General features: G+C 40.0%; 1 protein-coding gene across 2 annotated transcripts; it reads right to left on the minus strand.

Moving 5' to 3' along the window:
* Positions 1-14,026: 14,026 nt before the first annotated feature.
* On the minus strand, positions 14,027-19,162 carry LOC144474222 (5-taurinomethyluridine-[tRNA] synthase subunit MTO1, mitochondrial). 2 transcript variants are annotated; one of them, XM_078188894.1, is made up of 11 exons: positions 18,269-19,162; positions 17,162-17,389; positions 16,789-17,088; positions 16,538-16,714; positions 16,057-16,464; positions 15,504-15,676; positions 14,970-15,422; positions 14,714-14,817; positions 14,581-14,641; positions 14,255-14,333; positions 14,027-14,166 (listed from the first exon to the last, which is right to left on the minus strand). In XM_078188894.1, the coding sequence occupies exons 2-11, from the start codon at positions 17,370-17,372 to the stop codon at positions 14,144-14,146; spliced, it is 1,989 nt and encodes a 662-aa protein (XP_078045020.1). In that variant the 5' UTR covers positions 17,373-17,389; positions 18,269-19,162; the 3' UTR covers positions 14,027-14,143. The 2 variants fall into 2 exon arrangements, with proteins under 2 accessions (XP_078045020.1, XP_078045021.1); XM_078188895.1 differs by lacking the exon at positions 18,269-19,162 and having other exon boundaries at positions 17,166-17,271.
* Positions 19,163-19,185: the final 23 nt, after the last annotated feature.

A 19,185-nucleotide genomic window follows, 5' to 3' on the forward strand; every position in this document is an offset into this window, starting at 1 on the left:
ACGAGCGGCTCGACCCAGCCGCAGAAAGTAATCATTAGACTGTGGGTCTTTATGCAGAATGAAAACTGTGTTTGCGAATTGCAACAACCAGTTATCAAGTTGCTGCTTTCTTTCAAGTAGTTCTTTCTTCTTTCAACAATTTCAGTATCTTGAAAATAATACAGCGCTACTCGTTAACCCTCGAATAGCGGACCACTTTGACAAATATACAACTTAATATATTTGGGATGGGATCCGAATGTACCCGAACCTCGCTGTCCAAGTGTTGATTCTCTGAACCAATCAACCGTATTGAAATTGACCTACCCATTTTTCTCGTAAATGCATAAAATCCGCAGTCTAGTAATCATCGTTGTATGTTTCTTCAGGTGCACCCAAGAGACTGAGCCGCGCGCACCCATCGCTCATGGTAGCCGAAACCATCCATCTCCCGCTCAAGGATCCTCCGATGCCGCGATCAAACCGTGAGAAACGGAAAAGAAACGAAGAAATCCGAGAAAAAGCGTGCACGGTTCTGATCCTCGAGCGGGCGCGGATCGTTTCGCGAACCTCCTTAGTTCCTTTTTCTTCTCGGTGTGAATGTGTCAAGCGGATGGGGGCGTCGTCGTTCGCGTCCAACGACGAAGGAGATCGGAGACGGAGACGACGTATGCGTTCTCCTCGGGAGAAAGCCGAGAAATCGAAAGAGTCGTCGACGACATATCTCCGTCCGCGTTGCGTGCGTCCTGTGCGTGCCAGGTTGTAGCGAGCTGTTGCGGACAATCGCGTGACAATGCGAGCGTGCGAACGGCACCGTGTAATTAGTGTATTAACGAGCTGTAACTTCGTTACAAATCCCCTCGCTGTGTATTATCGCGGCGAACAATGCGCGACATTGCGCGGCGACAGTCGCCGCGTGGCACTTAATCGCCGGGGGACTTTCTCGTCATCTGGATCAAGGATCCATCACCGTCTCCCACGGCGCCCGGATCCATCTGTCCGAGATGGAAGCACGGCCACGAACCGTCGCCGCCTCTGGTCGACGTTGATCGCCGCTCGCCATCGCATCCTTGTAGATAGCATTCACCGGTCATTGTAATCACGCGTATAATCACTGCGGACGTTGGATCGCGATAATTGGGCCGATAACGCTGCTCTAACGGCCCACTAAATCTGTAAGTTATTATTCGGTGTCCGACACCGCCGGCAGGTTCTATAGACGACGAGAGTGTCGTCGCTGCGCTGTCTATCCGACAATCTACATCCGAAATCAACGGTGCAACGGCGATTGCACGCTGAAATAGAGTTCATTAGTTGCGTCGATGGGCGACCCTAATCTCCAGCTTGCTGCTTGAAAATAAAAATGGCAGCGGGCTGAATGTTTACACCACAAGTAGCACACACAAAAATATAATCAACATGTTCGCTGTTAATCTAAAAAATACTTTAAAATCGAGAGAATCAAAGTGCATGTTATCTTGAGTAAAAACATTACTATTCGATCTCTCTTGGATTCTACGGAATTGCAAACAGATAATTTCATTGCTTCATATTATTATTTAATACATCTTTAAGTCGGATCCCCTATCCCTTGATTTGAAGTGCTATTATACGTTATTTGGTAAACATATCATAATTATTTGATCAATAAGAAGGATGATTGATGGGAACGCCAAGCAATATATCGGTGCAAGAGCATTGTCGAGTTTTCCTCTTTTGCGAAGATTTGATACGAAGGCTGCACAAACCAATGAGGTCGCTCCAAAAATGATTAAAATCATGGTTCCCCTTCCATACTTTAGTGGCCTCCAACGCGATCTTTGTTGTGTCACCATGGGAAAAAATTCTGCTTTTCTAGCGTGCATTTATCAATGAGTCCTCATCTATGCAGTTGTGTCACTCTATGGGTGATCCATTGTTAGTGCAAGACCAAGTGGTTGGAGAGTTTAGGCAACCTGTTTATAAAGTAGCACATATACGGGATTTGTGACACACCCTTTATTTGTTGGGTTCCTCCACAATCAGTTAATGCAAAATCAATGTCTAATCGAGGTGTTGTACACATAAAATTTGTTTGATGAGAACATCCATGCTGTGCATCTTTGCCTCCCCATAGATTTCCAGACACTGTGTGTATTGTGTTCGCTAGTAATATCAATTTCATTGCCTTGAAACTCGTAGATGTGTTTTGAAATTTGCTCAGATTTTTCAGACTCTGTTCTTACGCAAAGCAACGCGAAAAACCTACCAAGCACACATGCACTGCTTGAGACGATCGAATTTATTTAGATTTTGTAAAATCTTTTCTATAAAACCTGCTTTCTATAAAAAGCCCTCAGAGCTTTACAGAATTGCGAAGGAAAAATTCAATGCGATTCAATTAATTTTCAGGCGGCTCGATCCAAACGGCAATGTTTTTTCGCTCGCTTCTCGGCGCACCTAATAAAAGTAAAAAGCGGTAATAACTTCAGGAAAGGCTGGAAGCAATAAGAATTCCGCGGCGAGGGCCGCGCGAGCCTGTAGAATCTGCTCGCCCCGCGGACACCGCTGTACATTAACGTAACGTCCGTCGTAGCCGGCGGATAGTTAGTCAGGTAGTTAAGATAACCCATGCCAAGGGACACCCGTAGCCTTAAACTAATTTATTCGGAGTAGACGTTGTTGGCGTACGAACAATAAGATGAACGGTAAGTTATTAGGCATAGCGCTACTGATACTGCCGGGACAGGCGGCCGCGTTATCCTGCGAGATGTACGCGAGCCTCTCCGGCGCACGATTCGAATCGATAGCTCTAGGGTAGAGGATATACACGCGCGTTTGTGCGTACACTATCGGCCAGAAATACCTGGTTCGCTGGAACAGTCACTGACCCCGAGAACAACGCGGAAAATAAGAGACACGACAGACTACTTATCTTCCAATCATAGCGTTTCGCCGTTTCTTTTTCATGCCAGGTTTGTCGGCCAATCCTTTCGCTGTCACACGTATTAGAGCAATTTCGTTCTTCTCCGTAATGCAAAATTACTAAACCGTGGTAGCGAATTCTCACCGTCGCGAGTTGCGTTTCTGTGGACTGGCACAAGTGAAGAATTTCTTTTAGCAAATAGAAGGCTTTGATAAATAAAAGTGAAACAGAATGTGTCCCGAATTATGATTAGACCGCGGATTGGATGTGTTTATTGCAAAAACTGAAAAGAGAAACACAGAATAATGAAAACATTAAAAGAATGTAAGAGAGTATTGCATTATTTTTAATCATCGGATTTTCGCTTCTTTTTTTAAAAGAGTTACTCGACGGAACTTTTATTTTGCATAAAGACTCGCGGTCTAATCATAGCGCGAATTCTTTTGCAGAGAATTTTCTAGAGATAAGAAATTGTATACGATGCGATTACGATAGAGAAATTGGAATATCTGCAAAAGTTTCGGCAAGAATCGTCGGATCTCGGATTTACTGGTTTGCACGTTGATCGAACCAGCGATCGGATGATTTTGAGCGGTAGTGTACACCGGTAGCTTGCCAGTATAGAGGCGTAGGGTTAAGGTGAAGCTTGAGAATCGCATGAATCACGCGGCCGGCACCTGGGAGGACGAACGGGTGTTCACCGGCTTGGAGAAGTAGGAGCGACGTGGAGAACGATCGTACCTGGAGAAAATCCGCGGCCGTTCGAGCGATGCCTCGGTCGATCATCGAGGTGCGGCGTGCCTCCGCGTAATTTACGTGCGGAAAATCCAACGTTGAATTTAACATCGCGACGATTGCGATTGGAACGCGCGCCAAGATCGTTCGGATCGCCTGGGAATGCTTCTCCTGACCTCTGAACACTCGAGCCCGCCAGGTCGTTCTCGCCGGTCCCGCGAGAAATCGTTCACTTTTTGTACATTTTTTACACACGCGTCCGATGCGGCATGCGATTTTTGTTCGATGTTGTGCAGACTGTTGAAGAAACGCGTGAGGATTTCTTCGGAGTGAATACCGAGGCTATATGTATACAAATTGGGAAGCGAGAAAGAGAGAGAGAGAGAGAATGAGAGAGACAATAGTATTAACTGGTCGAGCTAAGCGTGGAGGCGAGCCTTGCGGCGGGGCTCGTCTCAGCTCGATCCACCATGTAGAGGACTGTCGATTCACTTATGGTAGAGAGTTTACGATTACAACGACCCTGTACTACGACCGAGCGTACACCATTCCTGTACAATGTATCGTAACAGTATTTACTGTCGCACTAATGGAAATAAACGATAACTGTTAGTACGTTCCTTGGGAGCTTTCGTTCGCAACCCTCTCGTTAATCCTGAACCTTGCGGAGCGTCCTTCCGAGGAAAACTGGCCTGCAGGACCGATCAGCTATCTTGAAATAAAACAGCGAAATTCACATTGTTTCAATTTCGGATAGATTTCATACAATTGCAATAGAATATTTGTGATCATGAGACGCGGTAGCGTCTCGCGCCAAGTAGTTGAGTTAGCGCGCGCGACGCTGCCAAGGATAACTATCTTTGACTAGAACGGCCGAAAATTTCAACTGCTATTTATTCTTTTCAACCGCATTCTATTTAATTTTAACGATTGTCTAGTTGTTAAGGATCACCATGCGCGTACAAAAAGTCCTCAAATATGTGAATTGGGCTAGAAATAGCTGAGATATCGAGATCTCAATTTAACGTGCAGATACTATACACTTTTCAGAAAAACCGCTTAAATAGGCTGTAATTTCTATATTCATTTTCATGAAGCTGTATCTTTTTTTCCAAAAATGGTAAAACAATGGGGCTTAGCAGGTTTTAAAGGGTAAAGTCTCTACTTTAATATGTACTAACTGATTTTTACTATCAAAATTTGAATAAAATGTAAAAAATACGTATGTGGAAAATGTGCAATACAAAATGCTGTAATTTATTAAAAAATGTGATGAAAGGTAAATAAAATTTTCTAAATAGAACAGCGGGGAGCGGGTTTTTATCGTAGCACTAGAAAAATATTTTGTTTACTATCCAATTGGCTAAAATCTCTTTCTGTATTAAGATACATATGTTTCTTTTTTTAAGCGGTCGTTTAACCACTCATGGTAGGAGTAAATACATGAAATGTCGGTAGGTTTAGTGTTAAAAAAAGGAACGCCTTAATAACTAACCCACCACCATTTCACAGCCATTAGCTCGATGTAATTGTCGATTTCGAATCAGATGCAAACGAATTTACAGCTGATTAGAAATCGGCAATTACATCGATTGTCCGAGTCTCACCACGTGGAGGTTGCTGTGACTGGAGACTCGGAAGGGAGTCAGAACGAAGCCGGCATTCGTTATGACTCCCTCCCTTTCACCGGTGAAATAATATGTCGAGTACTATTGCGGACCAAAAGTGGATCGATGGAGAAGCCGCCTAACCACTGGGACCAAAGTGAATCAGAGCAGAAGGTTCTGATTCTTTCAAAAAGAAAATCAAAAACGAGCCGGAGCAGAAGGCCCGGACTCGAGCGAGGGTGACGCGACGCGAGCAATACTTGCGCGAGCCTCGGAATTCCGCAGATATCATTATTCGACGAGGTACAATTGGAATGAGCAGCCAATCGCGACATCCACCTACAACGTTGAACATTCTCCCCCTGCACCCTCCCCCCAATGAAGGGGTTACGGGCGTCTTACATGCCGAAGCGAAGGGAGAATGTCCACCGCTGCAGGAGGATGAACGATTGGATGCTCAAACCGCATGATAACTCGCCGAACAAGATGATCTACGAGACTCTGAGAGATTGCGCAAGCTGGACCACCATGGTTGGGCCGAAAATTGACAACGAATGTTGAACGAGCAAAGCTAAGGCAATAATACTCGACATACTTTTAGCGATTCGGGTAACTCGGGGACGCTACACCCCGTGCCCCCCACGGGGCATGTCCCGTGGGACGGAGGCCCCTGAGTGATCCTAATACTACTTAGATAAGACGCAATAATTAATAAGTCGCACGCATCCCACATCGGATGATGATCCGAAGGCGGATGACGTTCCCAATTCGGATGATGTTCCCAAGGCGGATGATGATGCCACGGCAGATGACCTGAAATAATCTGAAAAAAAATTATTAGTTAATTAGAACATATAAAGAATGACGAGACGAAACAAGGAAACCAACACCAGCACACGAGTGCCAAACTAACCCGCACACGAGTGCAATTTGAAGAAGAAATCCAACGCAGAACAACCGAATCACAGCGAAAGACGAACCAACATTCGAAAACCAAACGAACACTAACAAACTTAAATTAAGAACCCTAACGAGCTATGGGCGCTTCGGGTCCTTCGGGGACGCCACCCCCCGTACTCACTCAAGGGCCCCTCCCATGAGCGAGCCCCTGAAGGAACTCCGATCGGAGGAATACCAAGTTCGAGTACTTTTCTTACAACGACGTTTCATCATAAATAACTAACGCACACACACAATTAAATAATAAAACGCTTAGACGCATCCCACGGCGAATAATGATCTCACGGTGGATGATAATCCAACGGCGGATGATAATTAACTTAATAATTAACGCACGACTTAATAAATAACGCAACACTGGCATCCCTCGATGATATTTCTGCAATTTTGTGGCATGTTATTTCCTCCGCATTGGCTAAAACTGTCTATGGGTTTAAGTAATATAAAATACATATAAGTAAGAAATAAAAAAATAGATAAAAATAAGAAATGAGAAAAAATGATGTGAAAAATTCGACAGAAATGATGGTCCACTCGATATGCATTCCAAAAACAAACGCGCGAATGGACCGTGCTTGCACAACACTATTTTAAGAAACAGACATTGCTATATAAAAGCAAACGCGGTCAGTGCATTTTTTGTCGTGATACTAATTTATTTCATTGGAAATGGTGAACTCCCGTGCACTTTGATCTATTTTCCCGCAATGCTAAAAGGAACTCGTCGACGATGCAGCAATCCTTGGATCGGCTACCCGCAGCGTGGCATTTATTTCGTAACTCTAATGCAACGCGTTGCAATTTTCGCGACTCTAAGACAACGCGATTTAAATCGCATCGCTAACAACTATTTGGCGAACTTGTAATTCGAATTCGACTCGCGACTCTAAGAAAACATCGCGAATGCCACGCTGCGGTGCGTCGCAGCTCCGGCATGGGCCCTGAAAAACGAATGCAGCTACTGCAACGTGATCGTTTACGCGACGCTAACTTTGAAATTGATTCAAAGACAAATACTCTAATGCAAAAATCGCGATTTGCCCATCCGAGCTGTTCGTTGGGACGGCGAGAGGCCTGTCCATTGTTGCGGCGTCGGCGTGGGCGTCTGGAAATACGAAAGTGAAGCTACTTGCAACGCGATTATTTAAACGCAACACTAACACAACGAACAGAAATGCAAAAAAGTTACTTTGATTCTTAAAAGCAGCTGCTTTATCGACTTTGAAAAACTTAAGGAAATTTGCAAGTTCCAACGCGGTCAGTTGCGCAACGCTAAGTTCAATTTCTGTTCGAACAATTGACTGAAGCAACGCTATGGCAAGTCGCGGATGCACCCACCCGAGCCGATCGTTGCAGCAGCAGCACGGGCGTCTGAAAAGTCGAAAAGCAAAACTACTGCAACGCGATTGTATCAACGCAACGCTAATTCAACGAACAGAGATCCAAAAGACAAGTTTTCGAAGGCAAATAGACTTTGAGAAACGTTAAAAATTGATCAAAGCAACGCGAGATTCTATTTATTCGCAACACTATATTTAAAGTTACTATGCATAAGAAACAAGATGAAATCGCGATTATTTCATTCGCAACGCAACGCTTTAGAGAATTTATTTCAATAGTAATGGAAATCGTGTCTATTTTATTTAGAACACTAATTTTTATCTCTGCTCAAAATTAATTAAAGCAACGCGTGGTCATTTCGCAACGCTACTTGCAAATCGCGGACGTGCCCATCTGCGCTGATCGTTGGGGCGGCAAGGCCTGCCCATATACTACTACTACTACTACTACTACTACTACTACTACAATTACAATTTTAACAAACGAGTACAGTGACAAAGTGGTAACGAGAATAGGGTGGCCTCTCTCAACAGTTTGTTGGAGAGGCCTCTTCGGCATTTAGCCTCTTCTTTCTTCGGCGGATCGCCTGATGAACCTAGAACCCTACACGTGCTCCGCAGCTAGTAGAAAACCAACGATTTCCGAAACAAAGTAACAATGTTTCGGAAAAAGCCGATAATCCTGCTGGTGCAATGGAGCCGGTATCGTTTCGTTTCGAAAGCCCTAATTCCCGCGCGTACGCGTTCGCGACCGCGGAAGCTAAGAGAATTTTCAAAGGATCGATTTCGAGCTATAACATCGAACGTCATGCACCGTTCGAATAAAGCTCGAATCGAACCCTTTGAGCCCTACCGGTGACTGACCGTCGGGCGAATCGCGGCCTACCCGAAAGAGAACGACGGTCAGTCCCGGCCCTACCTAACAGTTCACACACACACACGCGCTAATTCAAGTTACCTAGCCTACCTAATCCTATATTTAAAAAATAGCAAAGCAATCACACCAACACATTCGCTTCACGATTGGCACACATACGCTGAGGTGCTAACCTGCGGAGAACGTCCCGGGACGCCTCTGACACCCCAACATGATCACATTCATTCACGATTAAGGTACATGTTAGTTCCTGAAATCGACTGACAATGGTAGCGATCATTGCGATTTTATAATAATTAAAATTTATTTTCTCGCGACTCTAATCGACTATTAATGACAGTCGTTTTACAATAAGTATCTCTTAAGTGGAGTCACAATTCTCGAAATAAGAATAGCGAATGAACATTCTATACATATTCCATACGGACCCACGTTGCATGACATGGATCGCGAATGGAATATGTTTTATTCAACTTAATTACAATTTTAAAAAACGACGCAAAATCCACTACCTAATCACACACACACACAAGTGGAAATTACGTCGTGCACGATACGCTAACCATTGTCAATCGCAATTTTTTAAATACCGTCCCATGCGCCGTCGCTCGCACCCTTCCGAGTAACCTTGGGCACTCGAAAGGATTGGAGCAACGAGCATAGAACCTCAAATCTCTGAAAATCCTATCTAAAAAGTGTCATTAGCTTCCGGGGAGGGATATTTTAAATTCATTGAACAATTAGTGCGACGTTTAATGGTAACTTCATAGGAATAATTTCAATGTTCGGATACGTTAAATGATTTGATAAAAATAATTTCAAAGTATCTTCAAATACGTTTAATGAATTGATAATAATAATTCAAAAGATGCGCGTACGAATAAGTCTAATAAAAATATCAAAACAAGAAAAAGTGAGACTCTACTTTGAATTTTAAGAAATATATTTTATATAAGGGGGGCCGTCTTTCTGCACGCGGTCTCTAATACGATTAATCGAAATAAACTTGTTCGATATATTGGTACAGCAAATGTACCAATATCATTTTTGCAACATTCGTTTTATGTTAAACGCGTGAAATCCGAAAGACCGATTTTTTGGCAGGTTCGAAATAAAATTAGCAATAGTTGAAAATATTGAAAGAAATCGCGGCGTGCAGAAAGAACCCTACCTACCTAAGAAACATATTACCACTCAAAGGATTGCCGGGCAACCCTTTGGTCACTGTACTCGTTAAAAAATACTACAATTTCTACGTAATAATTTCTTGAAATATTCACTCACTACTTGATGACAGAAGAAAGCTGCTTTAGAATTCCGGAACAGGAAGACATCCCGACGAAGAAGCCCGCAACGGGAAGACATCTCGACGAAGAAACCCACAACGATCCTCTCGATCTCTGCTTCCGTCCACACATGAGCCGTGCACCACTTGCATCCACGTAGTTGTATAGAACAGGAGTTCTAGTGAAATAATTTTTTTCAGCAGAAATTCAATGTCACTTACAATTTAATACTTAGAAAAATTAATTTTGACTTGTATACAATATTAAGTACTCACTTGGATGACCACAACTGATTGCTACGATGGCCGCTAGTGACCATAGGTGGACCAAGGGTCAGCAGTAATCAATGGAAGTCCATCTTGAATCGGAAAAATTTAGTTAGAATATTTTCGAGGACCGTCTTACGAAACACGTTTACATACTTGCGAGGACAACAACAGACTGAGGAAATGAAAAACAACATTGCGCAGCCCATCTTGAATCGGAAAAATTTAGTCAGAATATTTTCGAGGACCGTCTTACGAAACACGTTTACACACTTGCAAGGACAATAACAGACTGAGGAAATGAATAACAACATTGCGCAGTACGCCTAACTTTCAGTAACGGCCAACAATGATTTGCATATTGCTTATTCCCGATTTCATAATATTTCATTCACCAATAAATTTATTATTTCCGATGTCTAAAAATTTATAACGTTTCCGATAATTAGAAGTATGGTCAAGCAATCTATTTTCTTTTTTTACATTTAACATGTTAGTGACAATAATTGATAGAATCAGAGATGTGAAATAATTTTTTTCAGCAGAAATAACTCGAGAAATGTTTGCGTTAATAAGATCAATGTTACTTGCAATTTAATACTTGGAAAAATGAATTTTGACTTGTATACAATATTAAGTACCCACTTAACTATCTCATCGAATTAATGACCACTGATTACCACCTGAATGACCACAACTGATTACTACGATGGCCGCTAGTGACCACAGGTGGACCAAGGGTCAGCAGTAATCAATGGAATTCCATCTTGAATCGGAAAAATTTAGTCAGAATATTTTCGAGGACCGTCTTACGAAACACGTTTACACACTTGCAAGGACAATAACAGACTGAGGAAATGAATAACAACATTGCGCAGGACGCCTAACTTTCAGTAACGGCCAACAATGATTTGCATATTGCTTATTCCCGATTTCATAATATTTCTTTCACCAATAAATTTATTATTTCCGATGTCTAAAAATTTATAACGTTTCCGATAATTAGAAGTATGGTCAAGCAATCTATTTTCTTTTTTTACATTTAACATGTTAGTGACAATAATCGATGGAATCAGAGTTGTGAAATAATTTTTTTCAACAGGAATAACTCGAGAAATTTTTGCGTTAATAAATTCATTGTTTCTTGCAATTTAATTTTAACAATCCTTAGAGGTTTTTTGGAGGGTTTACTAATATCATTTGAATCCTTTGGGAGACCAATTGTTTTACGTTGATATCTTCTGTATGCTTGTTTGCGTAAATTCATTGTTGTGCAGACTTTTTGTGGGTTAATTTGTCGGAGTTTTTTTGTTGGAATAAAGTCCCAAGCAAACTCAACTACTTGGCCTATTTTAGGTTGCCCTGGCAATGTTTTTTATTGGGATACAATTCTCTAATGCAATCCCTTAATTGTAAAAAATATCTTTCCCAATTATACCGAAAGGACTTAATTTAAAACATTTTTAATTTAAAATTGTCTAATTTAAAATATTTTGATTTAAACTATTTCCAATTCAAAATATTTTGAGTTAAGTTATCTTAAACTATTTTTAATTGCAATTATTTCTAATTCAAAGTATTGAAATTTAAATTATTTTCAATCTAAAATCTTCAAATTTGAAATATATTGTTCAAAGAAGCTTGCGCATCGACGAGACGCGTTAAAAGCAAGAAGCTCGTGTTGAATAATTCCATCATTAAACCAGCGTCCCTGTTGCAATCGTTTCCGACTAAAAACATTCTAAACTTCGCTAAGCTTTCTGCGAATCCTGCCGTTGACCAAACGAGCCGAACGTCCGTCCAATCGAGTGGCTCATAAAAATCTCTGATCCGGATAAACATCCGCAGTCTAATTCGAAACGGCCTCGGGAACCAAGTTCGCAGAGTTCTCGTATTTCTAACGACGCGACGGCGCCGGTGTACGCGTCCATAGAATCTAAATTGATTAGCCCAATAATCACGTAACGACGTTTGCCCCGGGTATGCATCATCGATTCGGTAGAGAGAAGTTTGGAGCCGGACAGACCCTTCCTAATTCAATCAGGCAACTTCCCTGTCACGGACATTAACATTGTTAGAAATTCTTTAAATTCGAAATATCATAACATGGTTCAACAAAATGGTACAACAATGTAATTTAGCGAATTTTATGGAGCAAAGTCCCCTCTTTAATTGGTAATAATCTTTTCCGAATTTGTCTGATTGGGAGAAATTCTGCATCGTACGAGAAGCAACTCCTATGACTCCGACATCGTCAGAAATTCCTTAAATCCGAAATATCATAACTCGGTTCAACAAAATCATCCAACGATGCAGTTTAGCGTATTTTAAAGAGCAAAGTCTCCCCTTTAATTTGTAATAACCTTTTCTGAATTTGTTTAAACGGGGGAATCGTACATCGTAGGAGGAGCAGCTTCTATGCCTCCGACATCGTTAGAAATTCCTTAAATTCGAAATACCATAACTCGGTTCATCAAAATCGTACAACAATGCAATTCAGCATATTTTGTTAAAGCGTTAATAAGTAAGCGAAACAATCTTTTGTAAGAAAGGAAGTCGTAATGAATTTTGGTTTCAATCTGACTACCTTTCGGATCTCCACTCCAGCAGCCTCCACATGGTGAGACTCGGCAATCGATATAATTTTTTATTTCCAATCAGCTGTAAATTCGTTTGCAACTAATTCGAAATCGGCAATTACACAGAGTTAATGTCTGTGACATGGTGATGGTTTTAAGTATTAAGTAAAAAGCGCCACTCAGCCTGGGTGTAATGTTAGTGTTTCCAAATTGGCAAATTCTTCCCTATGAAGCTTGATGTATCGAATATGTGCGATTATAAAGTAGGTGTCTTCAGCTTTAATTTAAGCTTTGTTGCATTGAAAAAGATTCACGGGAACATAATTTTTCATGATGTCGAAATCTAACTTATGAGTGGCGCCACTCATCCTGTGGGTAATGTTAGTGTTCTTCACATCGGCAAATTTTTCCCTATGAAGCTTGATGTATCCAGTATATGCGGTTGTAAAGTAGATGCTTTCAGCTTTAATTTAAGCTATATTGCATTTGAAAAGATTCACGGGATCATAATTTTGTACGATGTCCAAATCTAACTTATCAGTGGCGCCACTCATCGTGGGGGTAATGTTAGTGTTCTTCATATTGGCCAATATTACCCTATGTAGCTTGATGTATCTAATGTGTGCGGCTGTAAAGTAGATGTCGTCAGCTTTAATTTAAGCTATATTGCATTTAAAAAGATACACGGGAACATAATATTGCGATGGTAATGTACCGATGCTTGTAACGGCGTGCAGCTGCGTCGGCGAAAAAGAGACGGTCTTTTTTTGTACGACGCGCTGCAACAGCATCTACTTTACAACGGCATAAATAAACACATCAAGCTTTGTAGAGAAGAATTTGTCAATATGAAGGACACTAACATTACCCCAGGATGAGTGGTGTCACTCATAAGTTAGATTTCGACATAATGAAAAATTATGTTCCTGTCAATCTTTTTCAATGCAATATAGCTGAAATTAAAGCTGAAGGCATCTACTTTATAACGGCATATAAGAAGAACACTAATATTACCCTTGAAATTTACAAATCAGGAGAAGCAACTCCTATGCCCCCGACATTGTTAGAAATTCTTTAAATTCGAAATATCATAACTCGGTTCAACAAAATCTATTTAGCGTATTTTAAAGAGCAATGTTTCCTCTTTAATTCGTAATAATCTTTTTGTAAATAAATAATCGGGCATTCGCCGAATGAAACCGGAACCTTCGACCGCATTGTTAGTCGGGGACAATTTCGCGGGGTCTCTTAGTAAACGAACGAATTTTACAGCCGGTAAATGAGATCTGTGCTCCGGCTTCGCGTTAATTCACGAGCAAAGAGAGAGAGAGAGAGAGAGAGAAACATTATGTCATTAATTCCACGCGGCGGCGATGCTTTGAAACGGGGGCAAACATCGAAGTCCGATAATTCTTGTCGAATAGACGAGTCTTTATTTAAGGAAGATCGATGGCAGAGCTCGGCTCGTTGCATCCGGTGGCCGAACCAGCGGGTGTAACGACCCTCTGTTTACTCGGTTCGTAAGTCAGACGTTTGCTCGCTGATAGCTGAGTGACATCCTCAGAATTTGTGACGGCGTTTGGTAAATTATTCATTTCAATATTTTCATCTAGCGACTTGCCGTGTTCGAACCTGTAGGATAATAAATAAATCTGGAACATCCGCGTTAGGTTTTGAGGGTCAAATTGTTTATTTCAACTATGTGAAGATTATACTGTACACGTCGTCGACTTTATGTAGTATATCAGTCGCAGAATGGTCGGCGGTGTCACGCCTGAGATTCGACTTGCTGCTGCTATCTGAAGTAAAACAGTAATGAAAATAAAAAATCGGATCTAGAATTGCTAGGTAGCTGACTATTAATAGAATCGAAGGCTATAGAACTGACGAATCGAGGCCAATGAAGTAAAATTGCAACAATGTAATTATTACATCAAAAATCTTCATTGATACAATAAGTTTTAGTACAAAACATTGTTTTATGTAATAAACAGCTTAGAAGTAATTCAAGACATCAGAATTAGGTAACGTAGTCTGCGTACTTACCGTATACGGCTGAAGCACCGACAGTTTCTCCTTCTCTTCCGCGGATATGGACAATCGTGGTCTGAAATGATACGCGAAGTCGGTTAAAAGTGTTAGTAAACATATATTTTGTTGTTGCGTCTATTAAACGTACAAATTATAGTCGATGTCAGGAGGTATGATCAAATGCTCGTTCTGGCGGATTTCGTTGACCTCGTGCTGTTGTTCCGCGATCCCATGCTCATAAATCGACTCTATCTAGAAGATCAATTGGGCGGTCATAATAATCAACGATGAGCATCTACTGATTTACTGACGTTAGTTGCAATGACACACACTCGGCAACTCGGCCGTGTGTTCGATTACACCGAAGCAGACGTAACTGCGCTTCATGAAACGGTCTTTAATACCTGCAATCTCCGTGCTACTGTTTGATCATCGATTAAGTGCCGAAATTGATCTGGAAGTACATTGACCAACGCTTCGAGAGGCACATTATCCTCAAATGTGCTCAACACCTGAAAGGCAGTTTTGTGTTGAACATTTTTCGTCGGTCGCAAGTTCAACAAACGTCGCCATTCCGTACAGGGCCGGGATTCACTTTGCAACAACTCTATGCTGTCTTGTAATTTCGACAGAATGCTTTCTGTTCTTGACATCCTCTCGTCTGACACGCAACCCGTTTCGTAGCCTTTTCTGGTGAGCCTTTGGTCGGCGTTATCAGGACGTAAGCTTAATCTAAATTCTGCACGGCTGGTGAACATCCTATAAGGTTCATTTGTCCCTTGAGTTATTAGGTCATCAATAAGAACGCCTATGTAGCCCTCAGTACGATTAATTATCAATGGCTTCTTCTTCAAAACCTGATAAATTAATTCTGAGTGTGATTTTTAAGATTAATTCAAAACAGAATTTAGATAATAAATCATCAATTAATTGGAAACCTTGGCCGCAGCATTAGCGCCCGCCACTATACCCTGTGCAGCTGCCTCTTCATAGCCAGTGGTACCATTTATCTGTCCGGCGAGGAATAATCCTGGTATCCTCTTTGTTTCCAATCTAGAGTTTAATTCTGTAGGATCTATATAATCGTACTCGACGCCATAGCCAGGTTTCACTGCAACCGAAACATATGCTGCTTAATGAAAAAAACGTTCATTTCGATTACCAAATGTTCTGGGAAGCCAGACAATGTCTTAGACTAAAATATAGTAATCTAAGTGTTAATAAAATATTTCAGAGTACTGGAATGTTTAGGAAACTCTTCTGAATCTATATCATTAGAAAAGAAATGTATTTATATCTGAAAGTATCGGGAAATTATTCAAATAAAATGTGGACAATTTTCTCGATAATGGTGTCCCTTGTGGCGAAATGTGGAAGCTTTTTTCAAGGTACATACAGCGCCATTTGGGGTAGTGGCAAAACGCTCAAACTGTCAGCCAAATTCAACTGTTGGTAATTTAATACAAATGATCAAAAAGAAGAAAAACTTACACATTTTGGCATTTTCTAATCCTGGTATGCACTGTATTAGCTCTTGCTGCTTTTCTGCTGGAAGAGTACATGATAATCCTGAGGGATATATCATAGATGAGTCTAGTCCTTCCGGTTCCAACCAAATAGGGTGTTGGTTTGTCGGAAATTTTAAGATTTTGCTCTCTATGCTTGGACAATACCGTGGTCCAGTTATCTCTTCCGTTACGTGTGAATTACAATGCAAATTCTCTTTTATTATTTTAGCCACGCCTTCTGTTGAATATGTTAAATAGCAATTTAGTTGCTTCTCTACCGGTAACCAAACGGTCTCGTTCATGAATGAGAAAGGTGTTGATACTTCGTCAGGTAACTGTATACCACATTTGGTAAAATCTATGGTAGATTTTTCTAATCGTGGTGGAGTGCCTAAATAATGCATTGGTTTTATAAACGTAACACTCCATATAGAGACAACAATTCCAAATAAAAGAGCGCATACCAGTTTTCAATCTTCCCATTCTGAACCCAGCCTTTTCTAATGTATTAGCTAAGCCTATGCTTGGTTCATCATCAAGTCGTCCAGCAGGTCGTTTCTCTAAACCAATATTAATTTGACCTTTTAAGAAAGTACCAGTTGTTATAACAACTGCGTTGCTGTATATTTTTGTTCCATCCTCTACAATAAGCTTGCTATTAATTTTTAATTCTATGAAAAATGATATATTTATAATGATCTTGATATAAACATACTGAGAACTATTCCATGACAATTTGGAGAATCTCCTTGTATGATTAAATCCTCCACAGAGGATTCATATATTTCTAAACCAGGAGTATTGAACAGTTCTTTTTGCAAGTGCTTCTTGTACAAACCACGGTCGATCTGTGCTCTATAACCCCATACAGCTGGCCCTTTCCTTTTATTTAATACAGTATAATGAATCCCAGAGAGATCACATATACGACAACAGACACCATCCAAAGCATCTACTTCTCTCATGAGATTCCCTTTGCCAATTCCACCAAACGATGGATTGCATGACATTTCTCCTGTTCAGTAAGAACATTACTCTGAATTATGAATCTATGAAGCTTAATTTTATGATAAAAATAGATATCATACCTACAGTACTTTTCTTATGGGTAACCAGTAAAGTTTTAGCACCCATTCTAGCAGCAGCTGCACAAGCTTCTGTTCCTGCATGGCCACCCCCAATGACGATCACATCAAATTTATGTTCATTAATAGTGGTTGAAAAATTTCTCATATGTTGGTAAAATCTTTTTTTGTGGTGAAAACCCAAAGTGTATATTCCAAATCTTTTGAGGCTCATATTACTATTAAATTGACCTAGGATATGAAGATAAAATACCCTTGATATTTTTATAAATAAATTTAATTTATTATAATTAAATACTCAAGTACAAAATTTGTAAAATTACGAATAAAAAATAAGATGCAAAAATGCTTATGATATCACTAAGTCATGATCTTCAAGTTTTTTAAATATACAGTTGTATTTAATTGCATCTTGAATCTTCGACAAAATGAACTTATTGCATAAATCTGCTTTATTTGCAAATCTTATGTTCATGTATTGCAGATCATTTAGGAACTCCATAACAAAATCAAAACAATTCATTGCTGTTTCATCATAATTTTCTGACTTCCACTTTGCAAGCTCTAACATTTTCCCTAGAATCGTATCCCAATGGTAATCCCAAGAGCTTGGAATTACTTTGAATGCTATACAATTTGTCCACTTTGATCGATCATTTAAAATTATGCCTTGCTTATCATATTCATAAATATTTCCCTTTGAATCTGTTAATCCTATGTGTAAGTCTTTAAGCATGTCATAATCATTTATAAATGTGCCTTGGGATGGTCTGACAATTACAGCAGTTGGATGATATGCTGCATTTGTGTATGGATATGGTACAAGGAAAGGTTCTACATTATACTCAAAAATCTGTAACTGACAAATGGGACAGACTTCTGGAACACTTCTACACAAAATGCTTTTTGAACAACAGTGGCGAAAACATATAATTCCAGGATCAAAAGCCATAATATTCTTGTTTCTTTTTTACAATCTCAAAGGAATAATATGTTTGCAGAATCAAGTGAAACAGATACGAACGTCAAAAGCTATAAAAACAATTCATTTCTTTCATTATTCACATTAAATACTCAAGAAAGAAATAAAACATGCTAAAAATATTTTACCTTTATCGATGAAGCGTTGTCTACTTAAAGTTTATATATTTCTATATACATTTACACGAATATTGCAAGTGTTTTCCATACATTTGCGTAACCTTTACGTCACTCACATATCATACTGCTATGCGTATAATTATAATCACACTAACTGCAAACTAGATGTCGGAGTAGACCAAGTTTTCCTATCACATGTGTGTAATACTGACATCTCTCAAAACCACAAATGAGGCATAAACTTAGGATCTGACAGACATTGCATCTTTCGGCTTTCCTGCCTCACTTTTTTAGGGCTTTAGAGCTTCCATACCATTTCGTATTGCATACAGCATTACCGATAGTTCACAATAACTGAACATATTAGCAAGAAGCGAATATAACAGTGTTAAAAAAGAAATCAGGATTCCGACAAATTAAACTATCAATGAACATATCTTTTATTACACTATGTTTTATTACATTGGGTCAGCTAATGAACTACGTTTGATTGCAACACAGAAAAATATATTTGAGGTGGATATTTTACAGCGTTGCTAGCTTCTAAAAATACATTGCCGCCGAAACGAACTCTAAGCTATATTTTTTATTTAACATACTTTTGTTAAACAATGACATGGTTATTCGTTGACTTATTTAAAAATCCATTTCAAATTTTGTATACATATTAAATTGTTAAAAATACTGAAATATTTCATTCACGTACTTTTTGATAATGATTTTCATACATATATGTATATGTCGCCGAAATATTTAATCATTTTAAATTCTAATAGAGCTTCCATTTGGTTAGAGTTTGTCATGGTACCCCAGCATTTTCTACACAGTCGGCAATTCAGACTCTAAGATAAAAAAAGCATGGCAAGCAATATCTGTATGGATCCCATGCCTGTGGACGAGGTATGGACGTTGCAGAAATACCAACT

Source organism: Augochlora pura, chromosome 8 (assembly GCF_028453695.1).
Source record: "Augochlora pura isolate Apur16 chromosome 8, APUR_v2.2.1, whole genome shotgun sequence".
In the NCBI taxonomy this organism is placed as follows: domain Eukaryota; kingdom Metazoa; phylum Arthropoda; class Insecta; order Hymenoptera; family Halictidae; genus Augochlora; species Augochlora pura.

What these genes read in the sequence shown, in the direction of transcription:
- LOC144474222 (XM_078188894.1), bottom strand. Translation starts at nt 17,372, where the DNA reads ATGAGCCTCAAAAGATTTGGAATATACACTTTGGGTTTTCACCACAAA. An exon ending in ATTAGAAAATGCCAAAATGT is followed by an intron (nt 15,677 to 16,056) that starts GTAAGTTTTTCT and finishes TTTCGGTTGCAG; the next exon opens with TGAAACCTGGCTATGGCGTC. An exon ending in CGGTGCTTCAGCCGTATACG is followed by an intron (nt 14,334 to 14,580) that starts GTAAGTACGCAG and finishes GTTTTACTTCAG; the next exon opens with ATAGCAGCAGCAAGTCGAAT.